The sequence below is a fragment of the Bubalus bubalis genome, chromosome 18, assembly GCF_019923935.1.
Source record: "Bubalus bubalis isolate 160015118507 breed Murrah chromosome 18, NDDB_SH_1, whole genome shotgun sequence".
In the NCBI taxonomy this organism is placed as follows: domain Eukaryota; kingdom Metazoa; phylum Chordata; class Mammalia; order Artiodactyla; family Bovidae; genus Bubalus; species Bubalus bubalis.
Window position 1 is genome coordinate 10,660,964 of NC_059174.1, and position 19,941 is coordinate 10,680,904.

The 19,941-nt window shown below is 49.4% G+C and overlaps 1 protein-coding gene across 3 annotated transcripts in view; it reads left to right on the forward strand.

Annotated features, from left to right (window-relative positions):
* Positions 1-19,941, forward strand: part of CRISPLD2 (cysteine rich secretory protein LCCL domain containing 2) — an 82,762-nt gene that overhangs the window by 21,075 nt on the left and 41,746 nt on the right. For all 3 annotated transcript variants that reach the window (XM_006045708.4, XM_025268481.3, XR_326416.3), the window contains exons 4-10: positions 719-851; positions 1,278-1,393; positions 4,705-4,805; positions 9,923-10,063; positions 11,882-11,942; positions 17,651-17,717; positions 18,218-18,348. In XM_006045708.4, coding sequence (XP_006045770.2) covers positions 719-851; positions 1,278-1,393; positions 4,705-4,805; positions 9,923-10,063; positions 11,882-11,942; positions 17,651-17,717; positions 18,218-18,348 — 750 coding nt within the window. The remainder of the gene's footprint in view (positions 1-718; positions 852-1,277; positions 1,394-4,704; positions 4,806-9,922; positions 10,064-11,881; positions 11,943-17,650; positions 17,718-18,217; positions 18,349-19,941) is intronic.

The following is a 19,941-nucleotide window of genomic DNA, read 5'->3' on the forward strand; positions in this document are numbered from 1 at the left end:
AGAGGCTCTTTCCCTGGCCAGGGCACTGACGCCACCATTACCTGAGTCCTGACGGTAATCATTACAAGACCGCTGACTGCCCCGCTCCCCACGGTGCCCTCAGAAGTGCCCAGTTCCCCCCGCATCTGTTCTGCCTATTCAAACCACTTTGTCTACACTTGCTGGTGACAGCAGCCGGGGCTTGCATCTGGCTTATTTTCTTTCCCAGTGCCAGCCTGGGGCTGAAGAGAGGGCCAACGGTCACCAACAAGAGGTGGGGAGGGTCTTCTAAGTGCTGGCGGCGAGGGAGGGCTCAGGTGATAGGATCCCAAATGGGAGCTTGGAGCAAGGTTTGCCCCCCTTCGGTCTTTTCTTATGCAGTAGTATCTGTGAAACACGGGATTCAGGGGCTGCATGTATTTCCCCAAATGTATATAAAAAATACATAATTATTAGTATAAAAAAGGATTCACTAGGGCCAGATACATGTTTCCCATACACACAGGTGGTGTCTGGGTCACCCAGGCATACTCCTGGACTCTGAAGGAGGCCAATTCAGGTTTTAAGCACTTCTAACAGGTGCCAGGTGGGATGTGGGGCTGTTGGCCTGAAGGAGCGCGCCCCCACCGCGTCCCCCGCCCCAGCTCCACCGTGGGTGGTGGTGCTGCCAGAAGGCGTCTCTGTTGTGTGCAGTGGTGGCCAGAACTTAACAAGCTGATCTGTCCCTCTGTCCCTGCAGGCATCGTTCCCCTGGCTCCCATGTGCAGTCCTGGTATGATGAGGTGAAGGACTACACCTACCCCTACCCCCACGAATGCAACCCTTGGTGTCCGGAGAGGTGCTCTGGGCCCATGTGCACCCACTACACCCAGGTAAGGCTAGAAGATCAGGTGTGGCCTCAGCCTGGCACCCCCCAGAGCTGTGGGGCTCTCCCCCAATCAGAGGACCTCTGTTCTATCATTGCCTTAATTTTTTCCCTTTAATTCAGTCCTACTCAAAGTATAACTGGTGGGTTGAGCTGTTTGTGGCTGGTTCACAAATATGGAAGCTGAGAATGAGCACTAGAAACTTCTATGGCAGTTTTACATTGCTGGGGCATTTTCCTTGTTTTGTTTTGTTCCCTTTTCTGTTTTTGATTTAAACAAATGTCTGGATCGTTCATGGGCGAGGGGAAGAATTTGGGCCTCACCGCTTTACCACACACCCGTTTACTGTGGGCACCTTATGGATTCAGGCCAGATTATGTCACCCTGGCCATTTTCCCCTTAAACTTTGATGTATGGATGTCATCTTTTCAGATAGTTTGGGCCACAACCAACAGGATCGGCTGTGCCGTGAACACCTGCCCGAGGATGAATGTCTGGGGAGATGTTTGGGAGAATGCGGTCTACCTCGTCTGCAATTATTTTCCAAAGTAAGAACAAGTGACATGGTTTTATGGGTTGGGGTGTGTTTGCTTGCAGTGGAAGACCCAACTAGAACTGGCTTAAGTGGTAAAATCTCTTCATTACTTCACATAACAAGGCATTCAGATATTAGTGTGTCGAGGTTAGCTTAGTAGCCCAGCAGTGTCAATGAGAACTTTCTGTCTTCTTGCAGTACTATCCTCTCCTCATGGTCATAAGAGGGCTGCAAAAACATCAGGCACCAAGTCTTCCCAAACAGAAGGGAAGAGAATGGTAGAAAAGAGTTCTCTCCTTCGGCTTTTCTCTTGCCTGGCCCACTTTCTCCTTAAGTCATTTGCCAGAACCGGACTACTCATGGACAAGGGGGAACAAGACTGCCCCAGTTGGCTTTGACCAATGAACTTGTCCCAGTTGGCTTGGCAAATCATCCTCTGGGACTACTTGAATAAGTCAGAAGCAGGAATAGCTGTTGGCTGGGCAACTAGTGGAGTCTACCATAAAGATTCTTTTTTTCTGAAAATATGCAGCAAAGAGCACTCTAGTAAAGAGGTATTTTGCGTCTTTGTATTTCCCCTCCCAGAAGGGGCCTCGTCAGGCTTTGTGGTCACAGCCCCTCTTCGTCTTCACGGCGTCCTGATGTCATCGGTGTGTCTCTTATCCCTTTACTCATTCGCCTCTGTTGCTCATGGGACAACTATGTGCTGATTCTCGGAGAGCAGCTCACCCAGTTTACAGCCTGTGGTTTGCGCACTGGCCGTGGGGCTGGCTGCCATCCTAGCACTGGGCCCTGCACACAGGGGCCCTTAAGGCATATTTTCTCAGTGACTGCATGAAGCAGGAATGACCTCATTTACTGGGTTGGGTCAGGAGTGGCCGTGAGAAGGTGAGATGAAGAGGGAATCGCTGAGGTTGGGAGGAAAATAGAAACTCTGCATAAACCATCTGGCACTCCAGCGGTAGCAGTGTCTCCACAGCCACGGGGATGAGGTTAGGGGTTGTGTCATCAATGGGAGGGACCAAGCCCCACGGAAGGGCAGTAAGCTGGTCAGAGCTCCTGGAAGAGTGGCAGGTGGGGAGTGAGGAATCATTCAATTTGACTGTGTATTAAAAAAACCCCAAACACTAGAAGATCCTACTAGAAATACCACTTCCCCCTTATTTAGCGCCTATCCCTTTCTTAAAAAAATTAATATCCTATGTATAGTAATACACTAATCCTGAAAGTACAGCTGGTAAATTTTCACATGTATATACATGTATTAGTCAGCACAGGCTGCTGTAACAAAGTGGCTTCAGCAGCAGATTTCTCTCTCACAGCCCTGGAGGCCAGAAGTCCAGATCAGGGTCCAGCAGGGCTGGTTTCTGGTGAGGATTCTCTTCCCAGCTCACAGATGCCCATGTTCTCTCCATGTCTCCACATGGTGTTTCCTCAGTGTGTGCAGGGGGTGGAGGAGAGAGATGGAGGGGAAGTTGAGCTCCCTATATCTCTTCCTATAAGGACACTAATCCTATTGGATCAGGGTCCCCACCCTTGTGACCTCATTTAACTTCAGTCACCTCCTCTGAGGCCTCATCTCCAAATGCAGCTACCCTGGGGGTTCGGGTTTTAACATATGAGTTGGGGGGTGTGCACATACGTTCAGCCCATGTATCATGTATATATGACATAGCACCCAGGTTGGAAGACAGGCTCCCAGGACGCCTGGCACCCAGCCCACATCCACAACTGCTAACTCTGAGAGTTACTTATCCAGTCCTGTGGGAGGCATGGTTTGTCACTGAGGAAACGTGGAGCCTACATATGCTGGCAAACTCAGCTGGGGGAGGGGAAGAGCCCATCTGGGGGCCCAAATGGTCTGAAGAACCTACTGAGCCCCACCCAGTGACAGGGCAGGTGCTGGGGTACCCAGGGTCCACCTGGTGATGGCCCATTTGTGGGGGTCAACCTGAAGCCCTCTGTGAGTCCCAGCCAGCTTGCACGTGAGGCAGATGTGCTCAACAAAGCAGTGTCTGCAGCCTGCTGGAGGATGTTATTTTGCCCTCTCTGGGCGCAGATTATGACAGCCCCTGCCCACCGTCCCCAGCCGGACACCCACGTGGCCCTGGGTGGTTCCATTCCGCTATTTTGTGCTGACCAGGAGCAAACAGTATGTTTTCTGCAGTTTGTCCCTTGGCCAGCACTAACGGGACCCCTCCCTCCCTGGCCACCCTGGACAGCCGTCAGCCCATCACCCCATGAGGTTGCTGATTTAGCAAGTGCTCAGAGACTGTCACCATCACCAGAGGCCAGCCCCGACGTGAGGCGTACATACAGCCACCTCCTTCATCTCACGACCAGCCCCCGAGGCTACCCTGTACAGAGAAGGGGGCAGAGGTTCTGGCTGGCAGGGCCAGGTCTAGCCCCGGAGCCTGCTCCTCATGGCTCAGCTACCCTTGGCCCAAGAGTGGGGCCCTGCATCTATTTCCTGAGAGGATAGCTAGTTGACTGGGGCAACCCTGAAGGAGGTTCCTAGAACAGATCGCAGAGACCGGCCCCCAGTCACTCACTGCTCCAGCCTGTGCTGCCAAAGGCACCACTAGAAGGGCCTTGGAGTCCTGCTCACCACCCACTACCCAGGCCCTGGAGAAATCCCATCCAGCGGCCTCTGGTTTTCCTGCCCTGGAAGCTTAGAGGGAGGCAGATCAGTGCCTGTGATGCCCAGAGGGACCTTGGTCCCAGCCCCGCGAGCAGAGTATGGTCAAAGCTCTGAACCGCACAGGCTGAGGTCAAATCCCAGCCCTCACACTCACTCGCTGTGTGACTTTGGGCAAGTCACTTAACATCTCTGAGCCTGTTTCCTCTCCTGATAAAGGACTGAACTCCAGCATGTCCTTCCTAGGGTGCTGGAAGGATGGAGTGAGTGGGTGGTATGCAGTGAGAAGCCAGTAACCTCGAGGCCCTCCCTGGAACAGGCTGCCCATCACTCATTTGAGAAATGGCTTAAAAGGGAGGGTCCCAGCAGCTTCCCGGCGTTGGTGTTGGGGCTGGGGGAGGGGGGCGGTGCCGCTGGCGTTCAGAGTTGTGCGAGGGAGCAGCATGGGTAGGTGGGGGCCACAGGACAAAGGATGAGAAGGAGAAGGACGCTTCATGGCTCCTGGCTAGATTATTCTGTAATTCTCTAGACGCTATGCACAGAGGGGCTCAGGGCAAGCGCCTGTCCCCCTCATACTTTCCTTCTTCCCTGACCGTGTCAGGGCCCCAAGAGGGTCTAGAACAGAAAGAGGGGTCCCCGGGCTCTGGCATGGCAGCCCTGTGATGGTGTTTCTGGTCTGTCCTCAGGGGCAACTGGATCGGAGAAGCCCCCTACAAAACCGGCCAGCCTTGCTCCGAGTGCCCGGGCAAGTACCGCGGTGGCTGCAAGAACAACCTCTGTTACCAAGGTAGGAATCCACTTCAGAGCCCTTGGGAGCAGGCTTCCGCTCCCACCCCTGAGTCATAGAGCCGCCAATGTGAAACTGGGACGTTGGACAGCTAGGGGGAGAAATTGGTCCCTTCCACCCTTGGCCTCTGCTCCCCTCCTCCATCTCCAGACTCCAGCCCACCCTCCCCTGCTCCCCTCCCCATCTCCAGACTCGGGGTTGAGCCCCAGCTCCCCCTGGGACATCCCCCAGTGGGCGTCTCCCACGGGCGGCACTGACCAGAGGCATCCTGCCCTCTTGGTGCTCAGACTTTGGTATAAAACAGACAACAAACGAGGAATTTAAAGCAGCTGTGTGATGGATGGTCCAGGCCAGCTGTGGGCTGGGTGGGCTGTCGGAGCCCCTCCTGCTTGTCCTTGTCCCCACCAGCCCCCCACCAACCCACGTGTGTGGCTCACCCAGCCCTTACTCATCATAAACATCTACGTTCCCCTCCCCCTCAGCTCAGGCCCAGCTAGAGCTTTCAGGCTGTGTATTTTCCAGCAACAGGGCGTTTCCATTTACCCCACTTCTGTAAATAATGCACATTTTTCATGCCTGAAGTGCTCCTCATATTTCGGACTATTTCCTCCAACTCCATCCTGGCTGAGGCGCTGACCATGTGTCTGCGGTTGAGGTGTGTTTTTTTCACGTGGCTGCATCAACAGGTCCTGTGACAGCTGAGAGGGGCCTTTCAGGAGGGTTGGCACGGGCAGGAGGCAGCGGCCCTTCCCTGCTGGGGGTTTGTGGGGTCAGCCCAGTGGGCTCCAGGGTAAAGAGTGGATATTCCAGCCCTCTTGGGCCAGTTATTCCCTGATGATTCTGCCCGCTGCAGCGGGGCGGTGGCTGGGGGGAGTCCTCTGAGGGGAGAAGCAAGGGTCTGATGGTGCGGCAGTGTGGCCCAGTCCATGTGGGCCCCTGGGTTATGACTTACATGCGGGGAGCTGAGTCTCCGGGGGAAGCAGGGGCTAAACGCAGAGTCCAGACATGAGACTTCCGGCTCTGGATCTTAGTGATTTGAGGCTCTTTGCTCAAACCCCTTGGTCTCTGCCCAGCGGCAAAATGCGCCTGGTGATGCATCTGTCCGTGACGCATCTCAGACTCAGATGAGAGAGTCAGTGCATTTGGTGTGAACATCCTGAGTGCCTGCTGTGTGCCAGGATGTTGGTAGGTGATGGGGTGGGGTAACTATGGGGACCAGTCCCGGCCCTGCCCCGGGGAACCTGACATCAAGCGGGGCCGTTGCCCCTTTCAGGGCATGATACAGGTGCCTCGGGGCTGTAGCACGAGCTTCCGCGTGGGCCGGGTCAGGGAGGGCTTCCTGCACAGGCAGCTGTCGAGGAAGACTGAGCCTGGTGATGAGGGAAGGGAAGGGCACGCCTGGCAGGGAGCCGCTGTGCCGTGGCACGGCGCACAGGTCCTGGCAGTGCCCGCTGTGCAGTAGGGGGCTACAGGCGTTTGTTAGGTGGAGTTCCTCCTGCTCCCCCTCTCCACCGTCTTCGAGACAGGGTCCCCACGCCCATCCTTAGTGAAATATTTCCACGCAGTCCCACTCTGATACCTGGATTCCTGGAACAAGCGTGGGTTTTAGAGTCTAGGACACCTGCTTGGGGGCTGTCAACCCTGCACGTTGCAGCAGGGGGACCCCGGCAGGTCACTTCATCAGTCTGAGCCTCAGTCTTCCTGTGTGAGCATGGGGTGACGTGTCAGCCCCTGGGGGTAACGGGAGGGCTGAGAAGGCAGGCCAACACTCGAGCCATGTCAGGCTCCAAGTTCCCATTCAGGCGGGTCCTGTGGCTGATATCTGGTCGCCCAGAGGGACAAGTCGCCTCTCAGATCCTGAGGGCTGGTTAGGGGACTGTGAGGGAGGGCAGACCCCTGGGGGCGCCCCCTCAGGTCTCCCATTGGGGGACTCCATGTGTGCACGAGGCAGGCTGTTGCGATGCAGGGAGGGCAGAGGGGCCGGGTGTGCCAGGCAAACTGCTTGCCTTCTCTGAGCCTCAGTTTCCCCATCTGTAAGAGTAATGCCATCATCTCCTGAAGATGGTTTGCTGGGAGGATGTGGTGAGGAAGGTACAAGTTACTAGGACAGCAGCCTGTACATAGTCAGCACTTTATGGACCCAGCCTATTACTTTCTTGGAGAAGCAGGTGAGGAGGTATGACCTCACTTGTCACTTGGCCTGGAGTTCTTCACCTTAGGGGTTACTGGGGGCCCCATCCATCTCAGGATCCTGGCACATGCCTTCTTTTCTTGGAAAACACAATTGTGGTGTCATACCTCCTCTAGGAAGACTTCCCTGATTTCACAGCCAGGCTGCTCACTTGCCTCCACGCCCTTACTGCACCCAGACTCTCCATGAACTTGAATCACCTGTAGTTACAACCGCTGGTTCACGCCAGGGCCTCCAGGGGCACCTGGCAGGTGTGTTCTGCATGTTGTCTGAATAAATACACCCCCAAAGTCCACAGAGGGGCCTTGTCAGAGAACAAATGTACACAAAGACAGCCTAGATACAGGTTAACCCACCCAACGAAGCCTCCTGGACTTGCTTATTTATTTTTGGTGGAAAACACCCAACTTCACTTGGAGGGCATCCTGATTTCCTTAGCTAACCATGCAGAAAGTCTCCTCTAAAGCGGCTTATCTGCATAAGCTACTTAATAAGCGTTTATTGAGGTGCCTGGCAAAGCCTTGACCTCTTAATGGAGATGGAGCAGGGATAAGGATAGACCATAAGAGGCATTCCCACCCCTCTAGCCTGTCCCTGTGTGGCGATGAATGGTGTGGGATTCAGGGAAAGGAGTTTGACTCTCAGCTGTGTGAGCTTGGGCAGGTCACATAGCCTCTCCAAGCCTCAGTTTTCCCATCTGTGAAATGGGGCTGTTCACGCCTCCCAGGGCAATGAGAGGATGACACGAGAACTTGACATTAGCTATGAGCTTTGTCCACACTTACAGAACCATTTGGAGTCTGCAGAATGATGTAGAAATGCTCGGTGTCCTGGGACCCCTGGTCCGGAGCTGGACGGTGCACAGGGTAACCTTGGCGTGAACTTGGGCACGGAATTTCCCCAGGCCTGTGCTGGTCCACTCAGGGGATCTTAATTAGGATGTGCTCAAATACAGCCCATCCTCTGGGTAAGCATTCCACTTTTCATGTGTGTGTCCGAGGGTGAGGACTGTCTGCCCATTTTCTTAAATAGTGAGCCCTCAAATGCTTTAGGCTGCTCTACCCAACTATATTCGGCTAAATAAAGCTGCGATTATGAGGTATAAAAATCCTAAAGGCCAGTGGAAGAAAACCCAGCTTATTCCAGAGACAGCTCTGGCTTTCAGTGAAGGGCGAGCCTGAATAGCCACATTGACGGGAAGACAGACCAGAGACCGCTGCTGGGTTCCAAGTGCTGTTTGCAAACCCAGCATCTTCGTAAAGATTTTGCCTATAGAGTTTAGCTACAGATGATGTTTCCTGCATTCCCCTTCCTGAATATCTTTAAATTTTGCTGGGACTATTTTTTCCCTCTCCAAAGAGTTCAAAGACAGAATTCAGTGTAGGGGTTGGAGGGGGTTGACGGTCCTTCATGCAGCCAATTTTGTTGAGCAACTGCTGTGTGCTGGAGCTCATTGTAGAGTGGGTGTGAAGCAGGCTGGCTGCTGCCTCAGGGAGTTTTCAGCTGGTAGGGGAGGCAGGTGGTGGTGAGCGTGCCGTCCAGGAGCCAGACATGAAGGCCCACGAGCTCTGGTAATGAACTTGGGACTCAGGACTGATGTTCTCCTCTGGCTTCAATCCCGTCCGTCCTCCTCCTCCTGTCCCATCCCCAGGGTTCCCCTGGGGCGGTGGTTGTACGGTGATGAGTCAGCCAGTGAAATGGCTGCAGAGTATCCTATCAAAAGGCATCCAGAGAAGATCTCTTGAAGAAATCTTGAAGTCGCCCTTCAATTGAATGGCTTGTGTCAACACAAAACGGTTGGTCTGCCCTTCAGAGAAGAAATGTTGTCACCCTTAAGGAGAAATGGAGATAAGGCTAGAATTGGTGGACATTTGATGGGACTTGAGTCTTAATCCATTGACACAAAGAAGCCTGCGAGGGCCCCATACCTGCTCCTTGAACTCCTTCTTATCAAAGCACATTTGTTGTCTTTTCTCACTGGAGAAGCTTAGAAGGCAAGGGTTTCCAACTCTGGTCCACGGCATCCTTGGCGAGTACCCCAGCAGATGTGCACCAGCTCATGTTTGATAAGGGCACGCAAGCAATACTTTGCTTTGCTTTGGCTGGAGTGTAGGGCTTGGTATCCAAGTGGCCTATTACAGATCCCAGTGACTTTCATGATGAGAACTGATGCTTAATAAATGCAATTTGTTTGGTGAATTAGAATGTTTTGAAACATGAAGGTTGCAATCATGTTTGGAGAAATAACCATATTTGGGTGGGGAAAAGATTGGGAGCCAGTGAATTAAGTTTTTTTAACCAAGAGTTGGGTCTTTGGCTCTTTGTAGGTGATGGTTCCAATGTTACTGGGTTTCAGAACTTCAGTGCAGAGAAAGGTTAAGTGATCTTGACCTTCAGGGGTGGGGAAGGGAGCAGAAGGTGAGGGTGGTAAAGGGCAATGTGTCTAAGACCATTGACACGGGTATTCTTGCACCCCGATGGCATGTATCTAGGAGGACCCCTCCCTCAGTGAGAACCCAGGGCAGAGGGACCCCCGGGAGACAGCTGCGGTTTGGGGTCAGAGGATGAGGTGGCTTCCTGAAGCTGCTTCCTTGGGTAGGCAGTGGTGAGTAGGCAGAGATGTGACAAGAAGTCATTCTGACCATCCAGGGGTGGGTGCCGGGGCCTTCTAGCCTCCGGTCAGCCCAGCTGCTCTTGGGTTCCAAATCAAGCACAGCGAGCAGAGAGCCATCCATCGCCTTTGGGGGGGAGAATCCCACCTGGCCAGTTGGCCCTGAAGTGGGACTTTCTCTTTGCTGCTGAAATGACCCTTTGTGAAAGCAAACCTCAAACTAGTTTCATCTCCAGATGGCTTTTTTACTTCTTCCCAAGTGCATTTCGTTTGGATCCCAGCATGTTGCTTTTCTCTCCCCCCTTCACTATTAAGAGACTTACGGCCAGGAAACTGAAACGGACGACATGAACGAGGTGGAAGCAGCCCCTAGTCCGGATGAGAAGCACGTCTGGGTCACCCCGAGGGTGATCAAACCCAAGAAGCCCAAGAAAGACTCTCCTGTGAACTACATGAGTGAGTGGGGCTCTGCCTTGCTGGCTGCCTCTGGAGGGGGCAGTTTTCTCTGGGGTGGACGGAGTAGGGGAACCAGTGAGTTGAGAGGTCTTCAAGTCGACAAACAGCGGGGACCAGGGTGGGGTGTAGCTTGCAAAAGCACCACCCAAACACGTTTCTAAAAAATGATATTTTGAAGTCATTTCAAAAGAAGCATTACAGGAGCTGTGCTTGGGTGGCCTTCCCCCCTCCCCGCCCCACGCAGTTATTTTAAGGTTAGACCTTCTCTTGTCCTTTCAGAGAGGACCGGGGCTGAGATCGGGTTCCAGTTGGGGTGCCCACCTCCCATAGGATGAGTGAACAGGCAGCGTGGGGCCCAGCTCCCAGGGCCGCCATGCACACGGGTCCTGTGACTCGGACCTGCCTCTTTGACACTCCACGTGCTCATCTGTAAAGTAGGAGCCCTGATGCCTCTTGTTAGCACTGTTTTAGTTTAGAGACATGGGTGTGTGCATTTCCTGTGTCCGTATTTTAGGAGAGGCATTGTGTTCTTGACAGAGAAGAACTGAAGCAGTCACTAAGGAGCTAGGCTATGAATTCTAGACCTGGGCTGCATGTTCTCATCTGTCCCTCCTCACCCATCTCCTTGCTGGAGCGGCTGCAGCTCAGTCAGGTTGCTGTGAGGATTCTTTACAGTCACATGGGTCCCCCAGTGTCAGCTGTACTGTGAGGTCCTCAGCGTTGCCTCCAACAGCTCCGTTAAGATGGGAAGTTGGCTGTTTCCCCAGAGACTTTCGGAGGTCCCCAGATGCCATGTTCTCACGCTCACCTCTGGTCTCCCAAGACCCTTCCCCTCCTGGGGCTCGCTTCTCTCTGCCTTTCCTTGCTCGGCTCTGATTCCTCCCTCCCCGGCCCGGGTCACCTGTGTATGCGGCACCTTTACTGAAGTTTGGGGGCTCTAGAGGGCATTTTCTTACAGACAAGTCACCAGGTATGGCTCCTCTGCCCGCCAGTGTCTCTGTTTTCCCTCCACACCATCACACAGCACACAACTCGACTCGGCTCTGAGCAGGGGGCCGGCTCACGCCCATCTTTCTCAGAAAGCCTTGGCTATTTTGTCAGTTGCCCTCCCGCCACCCACACCCAGCCAGTGTTCTCGTGGGCCTTCAGTTATCTCTCCCCTGGGCTTCCTGCCTGTTTAGTCAGCCTGTAGCTCTCTGTGACCAGGAAATACCCTGATGTCCTAGTCTGTCCAGAGGTTCCAAACTCTTTCATTATTATTTTATTTTTCCATAATGTAAAATTACAAAGTAATATGTGTCTTTCTGTCAAACTATAATACTACTCCAAGATTCTGATATGTCCCTATAAACTAAACCAAAATGAAAACTTGGCAAAGTCCTCTTGGCTGTAGGGGAGATGACACTGGGGAGAATGGCTGGGTCCCCGCTTCCTGGGCTGCACAAGGCTCACCCTCCAGGGCCCTGTGAGGCTGAGGGGAACTCAGTGTACCAGGCTGCCTTCCAGGGTTGGTTCACTTTCTCTTCAAGGCTCAGAGAAACCCCTGGAGGTGGATACTGTACCCATCCCCAGTAATAAGTGGAATTTGAACCTCAGAGAGGGGAAGTAAGTGTCCAAGGTGATAGTGCTACTAGAAAAAGGAGCCGGGACTCAAACCTCCACCCTGTGCCTGCAGCCAGTGGGCGACGCTCCTGCTCTCATTATGATGAGGCTTCCAGAATATTCCAGAAAGTTCCTCAGGGTGGGGATGGGATCTGCTAACTCAGACTCATCTTCCCGTTTCTTGCCGTGACAAGGGTTTCTGCATTTCTCTCCTAGCCCAAGTCGTCAAGTGTGACACCAAGATGAAGGACAAGTGTAAAGGGTCCACGTGCAACAGGTAAGGGCTGGCCCCTCCCTCTCCCACCTCCTGCAGCCCTTAGATACACCTGCTCTGGGTCAGGGGTCCCTTCGTGGCCTGTCGGCTGATCTGCTGTGGAAATGCCAGGTGTGCTGTAGACAGGGAGATCCTGAACAATGTTTTGGTGCAGGTGGATGCTCCTTTCCACCCTCTGCATGAAGGGGTCCCAGAGTGATCCAGAGCTCTGGGCTGCAGCAGCGTCAGGGCAGGTGTGGCCATGGCCGGGTCCAGCACGGCTGCTGTGGAGTCCCAGTCAGCCTGCTTCCCCAGGGCCCCACCAGACGAGGAGCAGCAAGCATCTCCCCCAGAGTGGAATGAATTAATCTAGCCAATGGAGTCACTTAGTATCATCCATTTCGGATGTTGAAAAACATCTGCCAAGAAGAACAAGCTTGGTTTTGGCAACATAGCCGCTGAGCTGCTCCTTCTGGCAGCGAATGGCCAACAGGTGCAGTGGCCTCGTGCAGGCCCTCAGGTTCACGGCAGGAAAACCGTGTCATTGGTGGAGGGGCCCTTGCTCTTCTTCCTATAGGTCCTGGCGTCTGTTCATCTAAAGCTGAATCGTATTATTTAAAGCACATGCTCATTGTGTATGCCCAGTACTGGGATTGCTGGGTCATAACACAGTTCTATTTCCAGTTTTTTAAGGAATCTCCACACTGTTCTCCATAGTGGCTGTACTAGTTTGCATTCCCACCAACAGTGTAAGAGGGTTCCCTTTTCTCCACACCCTCTCCAGCATTTATTGCTTGTAGACTTTTGAATAGCAGCCATTCTGACTGGCGTGAAATGGTTCCTCATTGTGGTTTTGATTTGCATTTCTCTGGTAATGAGTGATGTTGAGCATCTTTTCATGTGTTTGTTAGCCATCTGTATGTCTTCTTTGGAGAAATGTCTGTTTAGTTCTTTGGCCCATTTTTTGATTGGGTCGTTTATTTTTCTGGAATTGAGCTGCAGAAGTTGCTTGTATATTTTTGAGATTAGTTCTTTGTCAGTTGCTTCATTTGCTATTATTTTCTCCCATTCTGAACGCTGTCTTTTCACCTTGCTTATAGTTTCCTTCATTGTGCAGAAGCTTTTAAGTTTAATTAGATCCCATTTGTTTATTTTTGCTTTTATTTCCAATATTCTGGGAGGTGGGTCATAGAGGATCCTGCTGTGATTTATGTCGGATAGTGTTTTGCCTATGTTCTCCTTTAGGAGTTTTATAGTTTCTGGTCTTATGTTTAGATCTTTAATCCATTTTGAGTTTATTTTTGTGTATGGTATTAGAAAGTGTTCTAGTTTCATTCTTTTACAAGTGGTGACCAGTTTTCCCAACACCACTTGTTTAATACATTGTCTTTTCTCCATTGTATATTCTTGCCTCCTTTGTCAAAGATAAGGTGTCCATAGGTGCGTGGATTTATCTCTGGGCTTTCTATTTTGTTCCATTGATCTATATTTCTGTCTTTGTGCCAGTACCATACTGTCTTGATGACTGTGGCTTTGTAGTAGAGCCTGAAATCAGGCAGGTTGATTCCTCCAGTTCCATTCTTCTTTCTCAAGATTGCTTTGGCTATTCGAGGTTTTTTGTATTTCTGTACAAATCATGAAATTATTTGTTCTAGCTCTGTGAAAAATGCCACTGGTAGCTTGATAGGGATTGCATTGAATTTATAGATTGCTTTGGGTAGTATACTCATTTTCACTATGTTGATTCTTCCGATCCATGAACATGGTATATTTCTCCATCTGTTAGTGTTCTCTTTGATTTCTTTCACCAGCGTTTTATAGTTTCCTATATATAGGTCTTTAGTTTCTTTAGGTAGATATATTCCTAAGTATTTAATTCTTTTCGTTGCAATGGTGAATGGAATTGTTTCCTTAATTTCTCTATTTTCTCATTATTAGTGTATAGGAATGCAGAATTGAAAGAGACACGTGTACCCCAATTTTCATTGCAGCACTGTTTATAATAGCCAGGACATGGAAGCAACCTAGATATCCATCAGCAGATGAATGGATAAGAAAGCTGTGGTACATATACACAGTGGAGTATTACTCAGCCATTAAAAAGAATATATTTGAATCAGTTCTAATGAGGTGGTTGAAACTGGAGCCTATTATACAGAGTGAAGTAAGCCAGAAAGAAAAACACCAATACAGTATACTAACGCATATATATGGAATTTAGAAAGATGGTAACGATAACCCTGTATGCGAGATAGCCAAAGAGACACAGATGTATAGAACATTCTTTTGGACTCTGTGGGAGAGGGAGAGGGTGGGATGATTTGGGAGAATGGCATTGAAACAGGTATAATATCATATATGAAACGAATTGTCAGTCCAGGTTCGATGCAGGATACAGGACACTTGGGGCTGTACACTGGGATGACCCAGAGGGATGGTACGGGGAGGGAGGTAGGAGGGGGGTTCAGGATGGGAAATATGTGTACACTCGTGGCAGATTCATGTTCAGTTCAGTTCAGTCGCTCAGTCGTGTCCGACTCTTTGCGACCCCATGAATCGCAGCACACCAGGCCTCCCTGTCCATCACCAACTCCCGGAGTTCACTCAGACTCACGTCCATTGAGTCAGTGATGCCATCCAGCTATCTCATCCTCTGTTGTCCCCTTCTCCTCCTGCCCCCAATTCCTCCCAGCATCAGAGACTTTTCCAATGAGTCAATTCTTCACATGAGGTGGCCAAAGTACTGGAGTTTCAGCTTTAGCATCATTCCTTCCAAAGAAATCCCAGGGCTGATCTCCTTCAGAATGGACTGGTTGGATCTCCTTGCAGTCCAAGAGACTCTCAAGAGTCTTCTCCAACACCACAGTTCAAAAGCATCAATTCTTCAGTGCTCAGCCTTCTTCACAGTCCAACTCTCACATCCATACATGACCACAGGAAAAACCATAGCCTTGACTAGACGGACCTTTGTTGGCAGAGTAATGTCTCTGCTTTTCAATATGCTATCTAGGTTGATGTATGGCAAAACCAATACAATATTGTAAAGTAATTAGCCTCCAATTAAATAAATTTATATTAAAAAAAATAAAGCACATGCTCAAAAGAGAAGGTATATTGTATTACCTGAAAGAGAGGGTCCTATTTTACACATGGGGACGTGGAGTCAAGTTTGTCAGGAGAACGCTCCACTCGCCTTTGGCAGGAAAGTCCTGGGACAGAGAGAAGCTGGGATCAGATGTTCAAGGGGCTCACACGTTGTCCCATCAGCCTTGGTGATGGGCCAGCAAACACCACGAAAGTAGAACCAGGCAGTTTGGTGGTGAGACGAGCAAGAGGTGGCAGCGAGGGTGGTGGAGTAACCATCTGCCCCCACCCTGAATGTCGTCCCAGAGGGGTCTCCACCCGCAGACTCCCAGGTCTGGGATGCCCGGAAGGCTCCCGAGCTGCCCCGTGGTGGTGCCGTGTCTTCCGAACCGCTGACTCGTAATGAGAGCATCACGCCTGAATAGTCAGTGGGGAAGATGACAAGGTTTGGAAAACATTCGTTGTCAGACAGCATCAAAAGAGTTTCAGGATTGGAGGTAGACGGAGCCCTCCCCAAGCACGAAGAAGGCAGGGGTCTGTGCACATGAAGCCTCTTAGACGCCTCCTGTCAAGAAATAGAGCTCAGCCCACGTGTAACCCCCTGAACTCCCACGGTGCCCTTCCTGGATGTCGTCCCACCACCTGGCACGTCAGTTTTCTGTACATGGCACTTCTGCAAGAATAATGTTTACTGGGATTTTTTTTTTTTTACTTTAAAGTACATCCTTGTTCATTGTAATTCAGAAAAACAACCACCAAAACAAGTATAAATAAAATAAGTGGCCTAGAATCTCGTTAGTGTCAGTAATAATTTGATGTCGTTCCTTCCAACCTTTGTTCTGTGCTCTGATTAGGCCTATTCTATTGTACAATTTTGTATGTTACTGGTTTCATTTAAGATTTCCAAAGTCAATAACTATTCCTCAAAAACTTCATTTCTAGTGGCCGTAAAATACGCTGACATTTGGCCGCACAGAAATACATTTGGCTATTCCTTTGACACCTGCTGACTTACTTCCAGTTTTCCCCAGTTATAAACGGTTGGAATAACATGGAGGTCTGACTTTCTGACTTTTTTCTTGGGAGAGTCAAGAATCAAGGGATATAAATTTAAAAATTTTTTTAAATTGAAGCATAGTTAATTTACAATGTTGTGTTAGTTTCAGGTATATAGCAAAGTGATTCAGTTATACATATATATATTCTTTTTCAGATTCTTTTCCATTATAGGTTATTATAAGATACTGCATATAGTCCCTATATACAATATACAGTAGGTCTTTGTTGGTTATTTATTTTATATATAGTAGTGTGTATACATTAATCCCAAAGTCATAATTTATCCCTTCCCCAATTTCCCCCTTTTGTATTCCTAAATTTTCTATGTCTGTGAGTCTGTTTCTGTTTTATAAATAAGTTCATTTATATCTTTTTTTAGATTCCACACACAAACGATAGCATATATTTGTCTTTCTCTGACTTCACTTAGAATGATAATCTCTAGATCCACCCATGTTGCTGCAAATGGAATTATTTTAGTTTTATGGCTGAGTAATATTCCGTGGTATATATGTACCATCTTTGTTATCCATCTGTCTGTTGATGGACCCTTAGGTTACTTCCGTGCGAATATTGTGACTATTGCCGGCGTGACCACTGGGGTACCTGTATCTTTTCGAATTAGAATTTTTCATCTTTTCGGGATATATGCCCAGGAGTGGGATTGCTGGATCACTCGGTGGTTCTGTTTTTAGTTTTTTAGGGAACTGCCATCCTATTCTCCATAGTGGCTGCACCAACTTGCATTCCCACCAAGAGTGAAGGAGGCTTCCCTTTTCTCCACACGTCTATAGCATTTGTTATTTGTAAACTTTTTAGTGATGGGTGGTACTTCACTGTGGTTTTAATGTACATTTTTTCTATTAGCAACATTGAGAATCTTTTCATGTCCCTGTTGGCCATCTGGCTGTCTTCTTTGTAGAAATGTCTATTTAGATCTTCTGCTCATTTGGGGGGCTTTCTGATTGGATTATTTGTTCTTTTTTTTATATTAAGCTGTATGAGTTTATATATTTTGGAAATTAATCGCTCGTGGGTCACTTCATTTGCAAATGTTTCCTCCCAGTTTGTAGGTTGTTTTTCTTCATTTTGTTTATGCTTTAAGGGACATGAATTGTTAAGGCTTTCTGGAAAGATTAATTGATACTTGTTTGTGAGCATGATCACCATCATCGAATTTTATTCTATTACAGCACCCTTGTAGTTTGACACCTGGAACTTGTAGTCTGCACATCTTTGATGATTGGTATCTGAGGACTTTTTTGGTGCCTTTGAAGCCACTTGTCTTTCTTCTGGACAAGCCATTTGTCCATCTGTTCATAGAGACGTCCATCTATTTGACTTGAATCTGAAGCACATGAAAATGGTCTTTAAAGAGGCCAAGTTGAATCTGTAATTGTGTCCATGTGTCTATACACTTCCGCCTGGGTAAATTGTGACTTGCTCCCAAACAGTGTATGCTAGATCACTGACACTTTTCTATATGTAATAATAGCTATTGAAGGGAATAAAAACAATAAATTCATGGTGAGGTTTTAGCAACGTATTTTATTCAACTTATGAAAATCATCTTCTTTCTTCCCCATCAGGTACCAGTGCCCCGCAGGCTGCCTGCACAGTGGAGCAAAGATCTTTGGGACTCTCTTTTATGAAAGCGTAAGTATGGCCAGAGCTTCTTTAAATGGCTGGCGTGGACTCCTGTCTCTGTGTTAAAAGCAGGTGGCTGGTTTTCAGGTGAACAGATTTTCTTTTTGCTCAGTAGTCAAACCCCCCTCTTAGCTGAGGCTAATAGGCATAACTGATCCATGCCTATTTCTGGGGTCACAGATTTGTGAAGCCACTTTCGGAAATGGGGCTGACCCCTGAGCCGATCAGTCTCTATGTTAGCCCCAGCGTTAATATGCTCCACTGGAGGGGGAGAAAGGGCTGTTTGTCACTGTTCTTAGTTTGTAAAACAACGCAGATGAGTTCTTAAAGATAAGCAACCCCAGAAACAAAGACGTGTTATAGAGCGAGGTCGGAGTCAGCAGTGGGGTGAGCCTTGGCCCGGCTTTTTGGCTTTTTGTGGGTTGAGGACAAACATCTTGTGTGTTCCTGGAAATGATTGCTGACAAAGGTGAATTCAGATGTACTTACATTCCGGCCCCGCCCTGCAGGCGTCCAGCATCTGCCGGGCCGCCATTCACTATGGGATCCTGGACGACAGGGGAGGCTTGGTGGACGTCACTAGGAACGGGAAGGTTCCCTTTTTTGTCAAGTCAGAGAGAAACGGCGTGCAGTCTCTGAGGTAAATATTCTGTGATCAGGGCTCCTGAAAACTTCTTTTCTGATTGTGAGAGTATTGTTGAAACCTTGGGAAGTTCTGGACCATATAAAGAAGTGGGAAATAATACAGATGGCAATGCTATAATTCAGAAATCACCCCATAGGCTGTTTAGCATATTTTATTCCACTGGGTTTCTGTGTGTGTGTTTAATGTGTTGAGCTTTTTGTTTGTCTGTTTGCTTGTTTTTGTAGCTTTTAGGAAAGTTTATTCCATATTTGAAAGTTAATACTGCTCTCAATTATGAAATGTACATATAGCCATTAAGATATAGAAAAACAAATAAGGAAATATTGACCCCTTCTTTCCCACTTGCTTGAGATAGTCTGGGTACACAGCCTTCGAGAGTGTACAGTCTTGCAGTCTGACGTGAGTTCTGAATCCTGCTTTTTCTCCCTTGCTGTCACTGAGACCTTTTCCGACACCTCAGTAATGACTGATAGTATCTTTGAGTTTGCAGGCTAGTTGTTCACTGGCATTCCCTACATACCCCCCTACCCCTGAGAATGAAGCTTTTCATTTTTTAAAAATACCTACTTGTGTTTGCAAGGTGCTTTTCACATAAGGTATGTGGATGGGTCACAAGGCAGACCATCCTTGCCGTCCTGACTTTTGGAGGATGGAGGGGGTATGGAGACCAGCAGGAGGCCGTGTCTTGATCTGTCCATGGCACCTGAGGCATAAGGTGACCAGGAGATGGTGGAACCCACTGCAGGCTCTGGGGTCAAACGGACCCAGCTCTGCCTCCTCCCCGTCTGTGACCTGGGCTGGCTTCTTCATCCCTTCTGGCTGGCAGTGCCATGGTAGGACCTGAGGCTGACACCCAGCTTTCCCACCACAGAGCAGCGTGTCAGGGACCCTGTCAGTGCCCCCCAGGGTCTGGCAAGAAGGCGCTCAGCAGACACTTCTGTGGTTGGTACAAGGTGGCATGTCCATATCCGTTCTAACAGTGAGGCCACTCAGAACACTCCAGAAACGATGTGAGTCATTCTGCTTGGAAAGGCCTGGTTCTTCATCTTCAGGCAGTGTTGCAATATTCCTTGTTCTGTCTTAGCTGGGGATTTGGGGGTTATGTAAACAAAACAAAAAAGAACAAGGAAGTTTAAATGAAAACTAAGAAAATATTCAGAGAGATCGATTGGGTGACCTCAACATCAGCCTTGATGAAGCTCAACCTCAGCCCTGGTGGAGCTGTGGGCTTGGCTGAGGGTTCAGGTCTGTGTTGTCCAGGATGCCTGTCCTGAAGCCGCTTCTGGTCTCTTCCAGTGGCCAGCTTTGCATCTAGAGTGAGGCTCTTCACATCTTAGAATTCAGGGAGTCTGTGAACGCAAGGCAGATGAAAGCTTTAGTTTCACTGACCTCTAATTGAAATGTAGTATTGTCTTCCTTTATGGATATTTAGCCCCACATCTAGCTAGCACTGCTAGAAGTCCACTTGCTGGAGACATCTTGAAACATTCTCTGCCATCATGGTCCCTCAGTGACAGAAGTTAGAAAACCTGCCTCTTGATTCTGGTTTTAATGCATTAATAAAGATGCACAGCCATTAGGCTAACA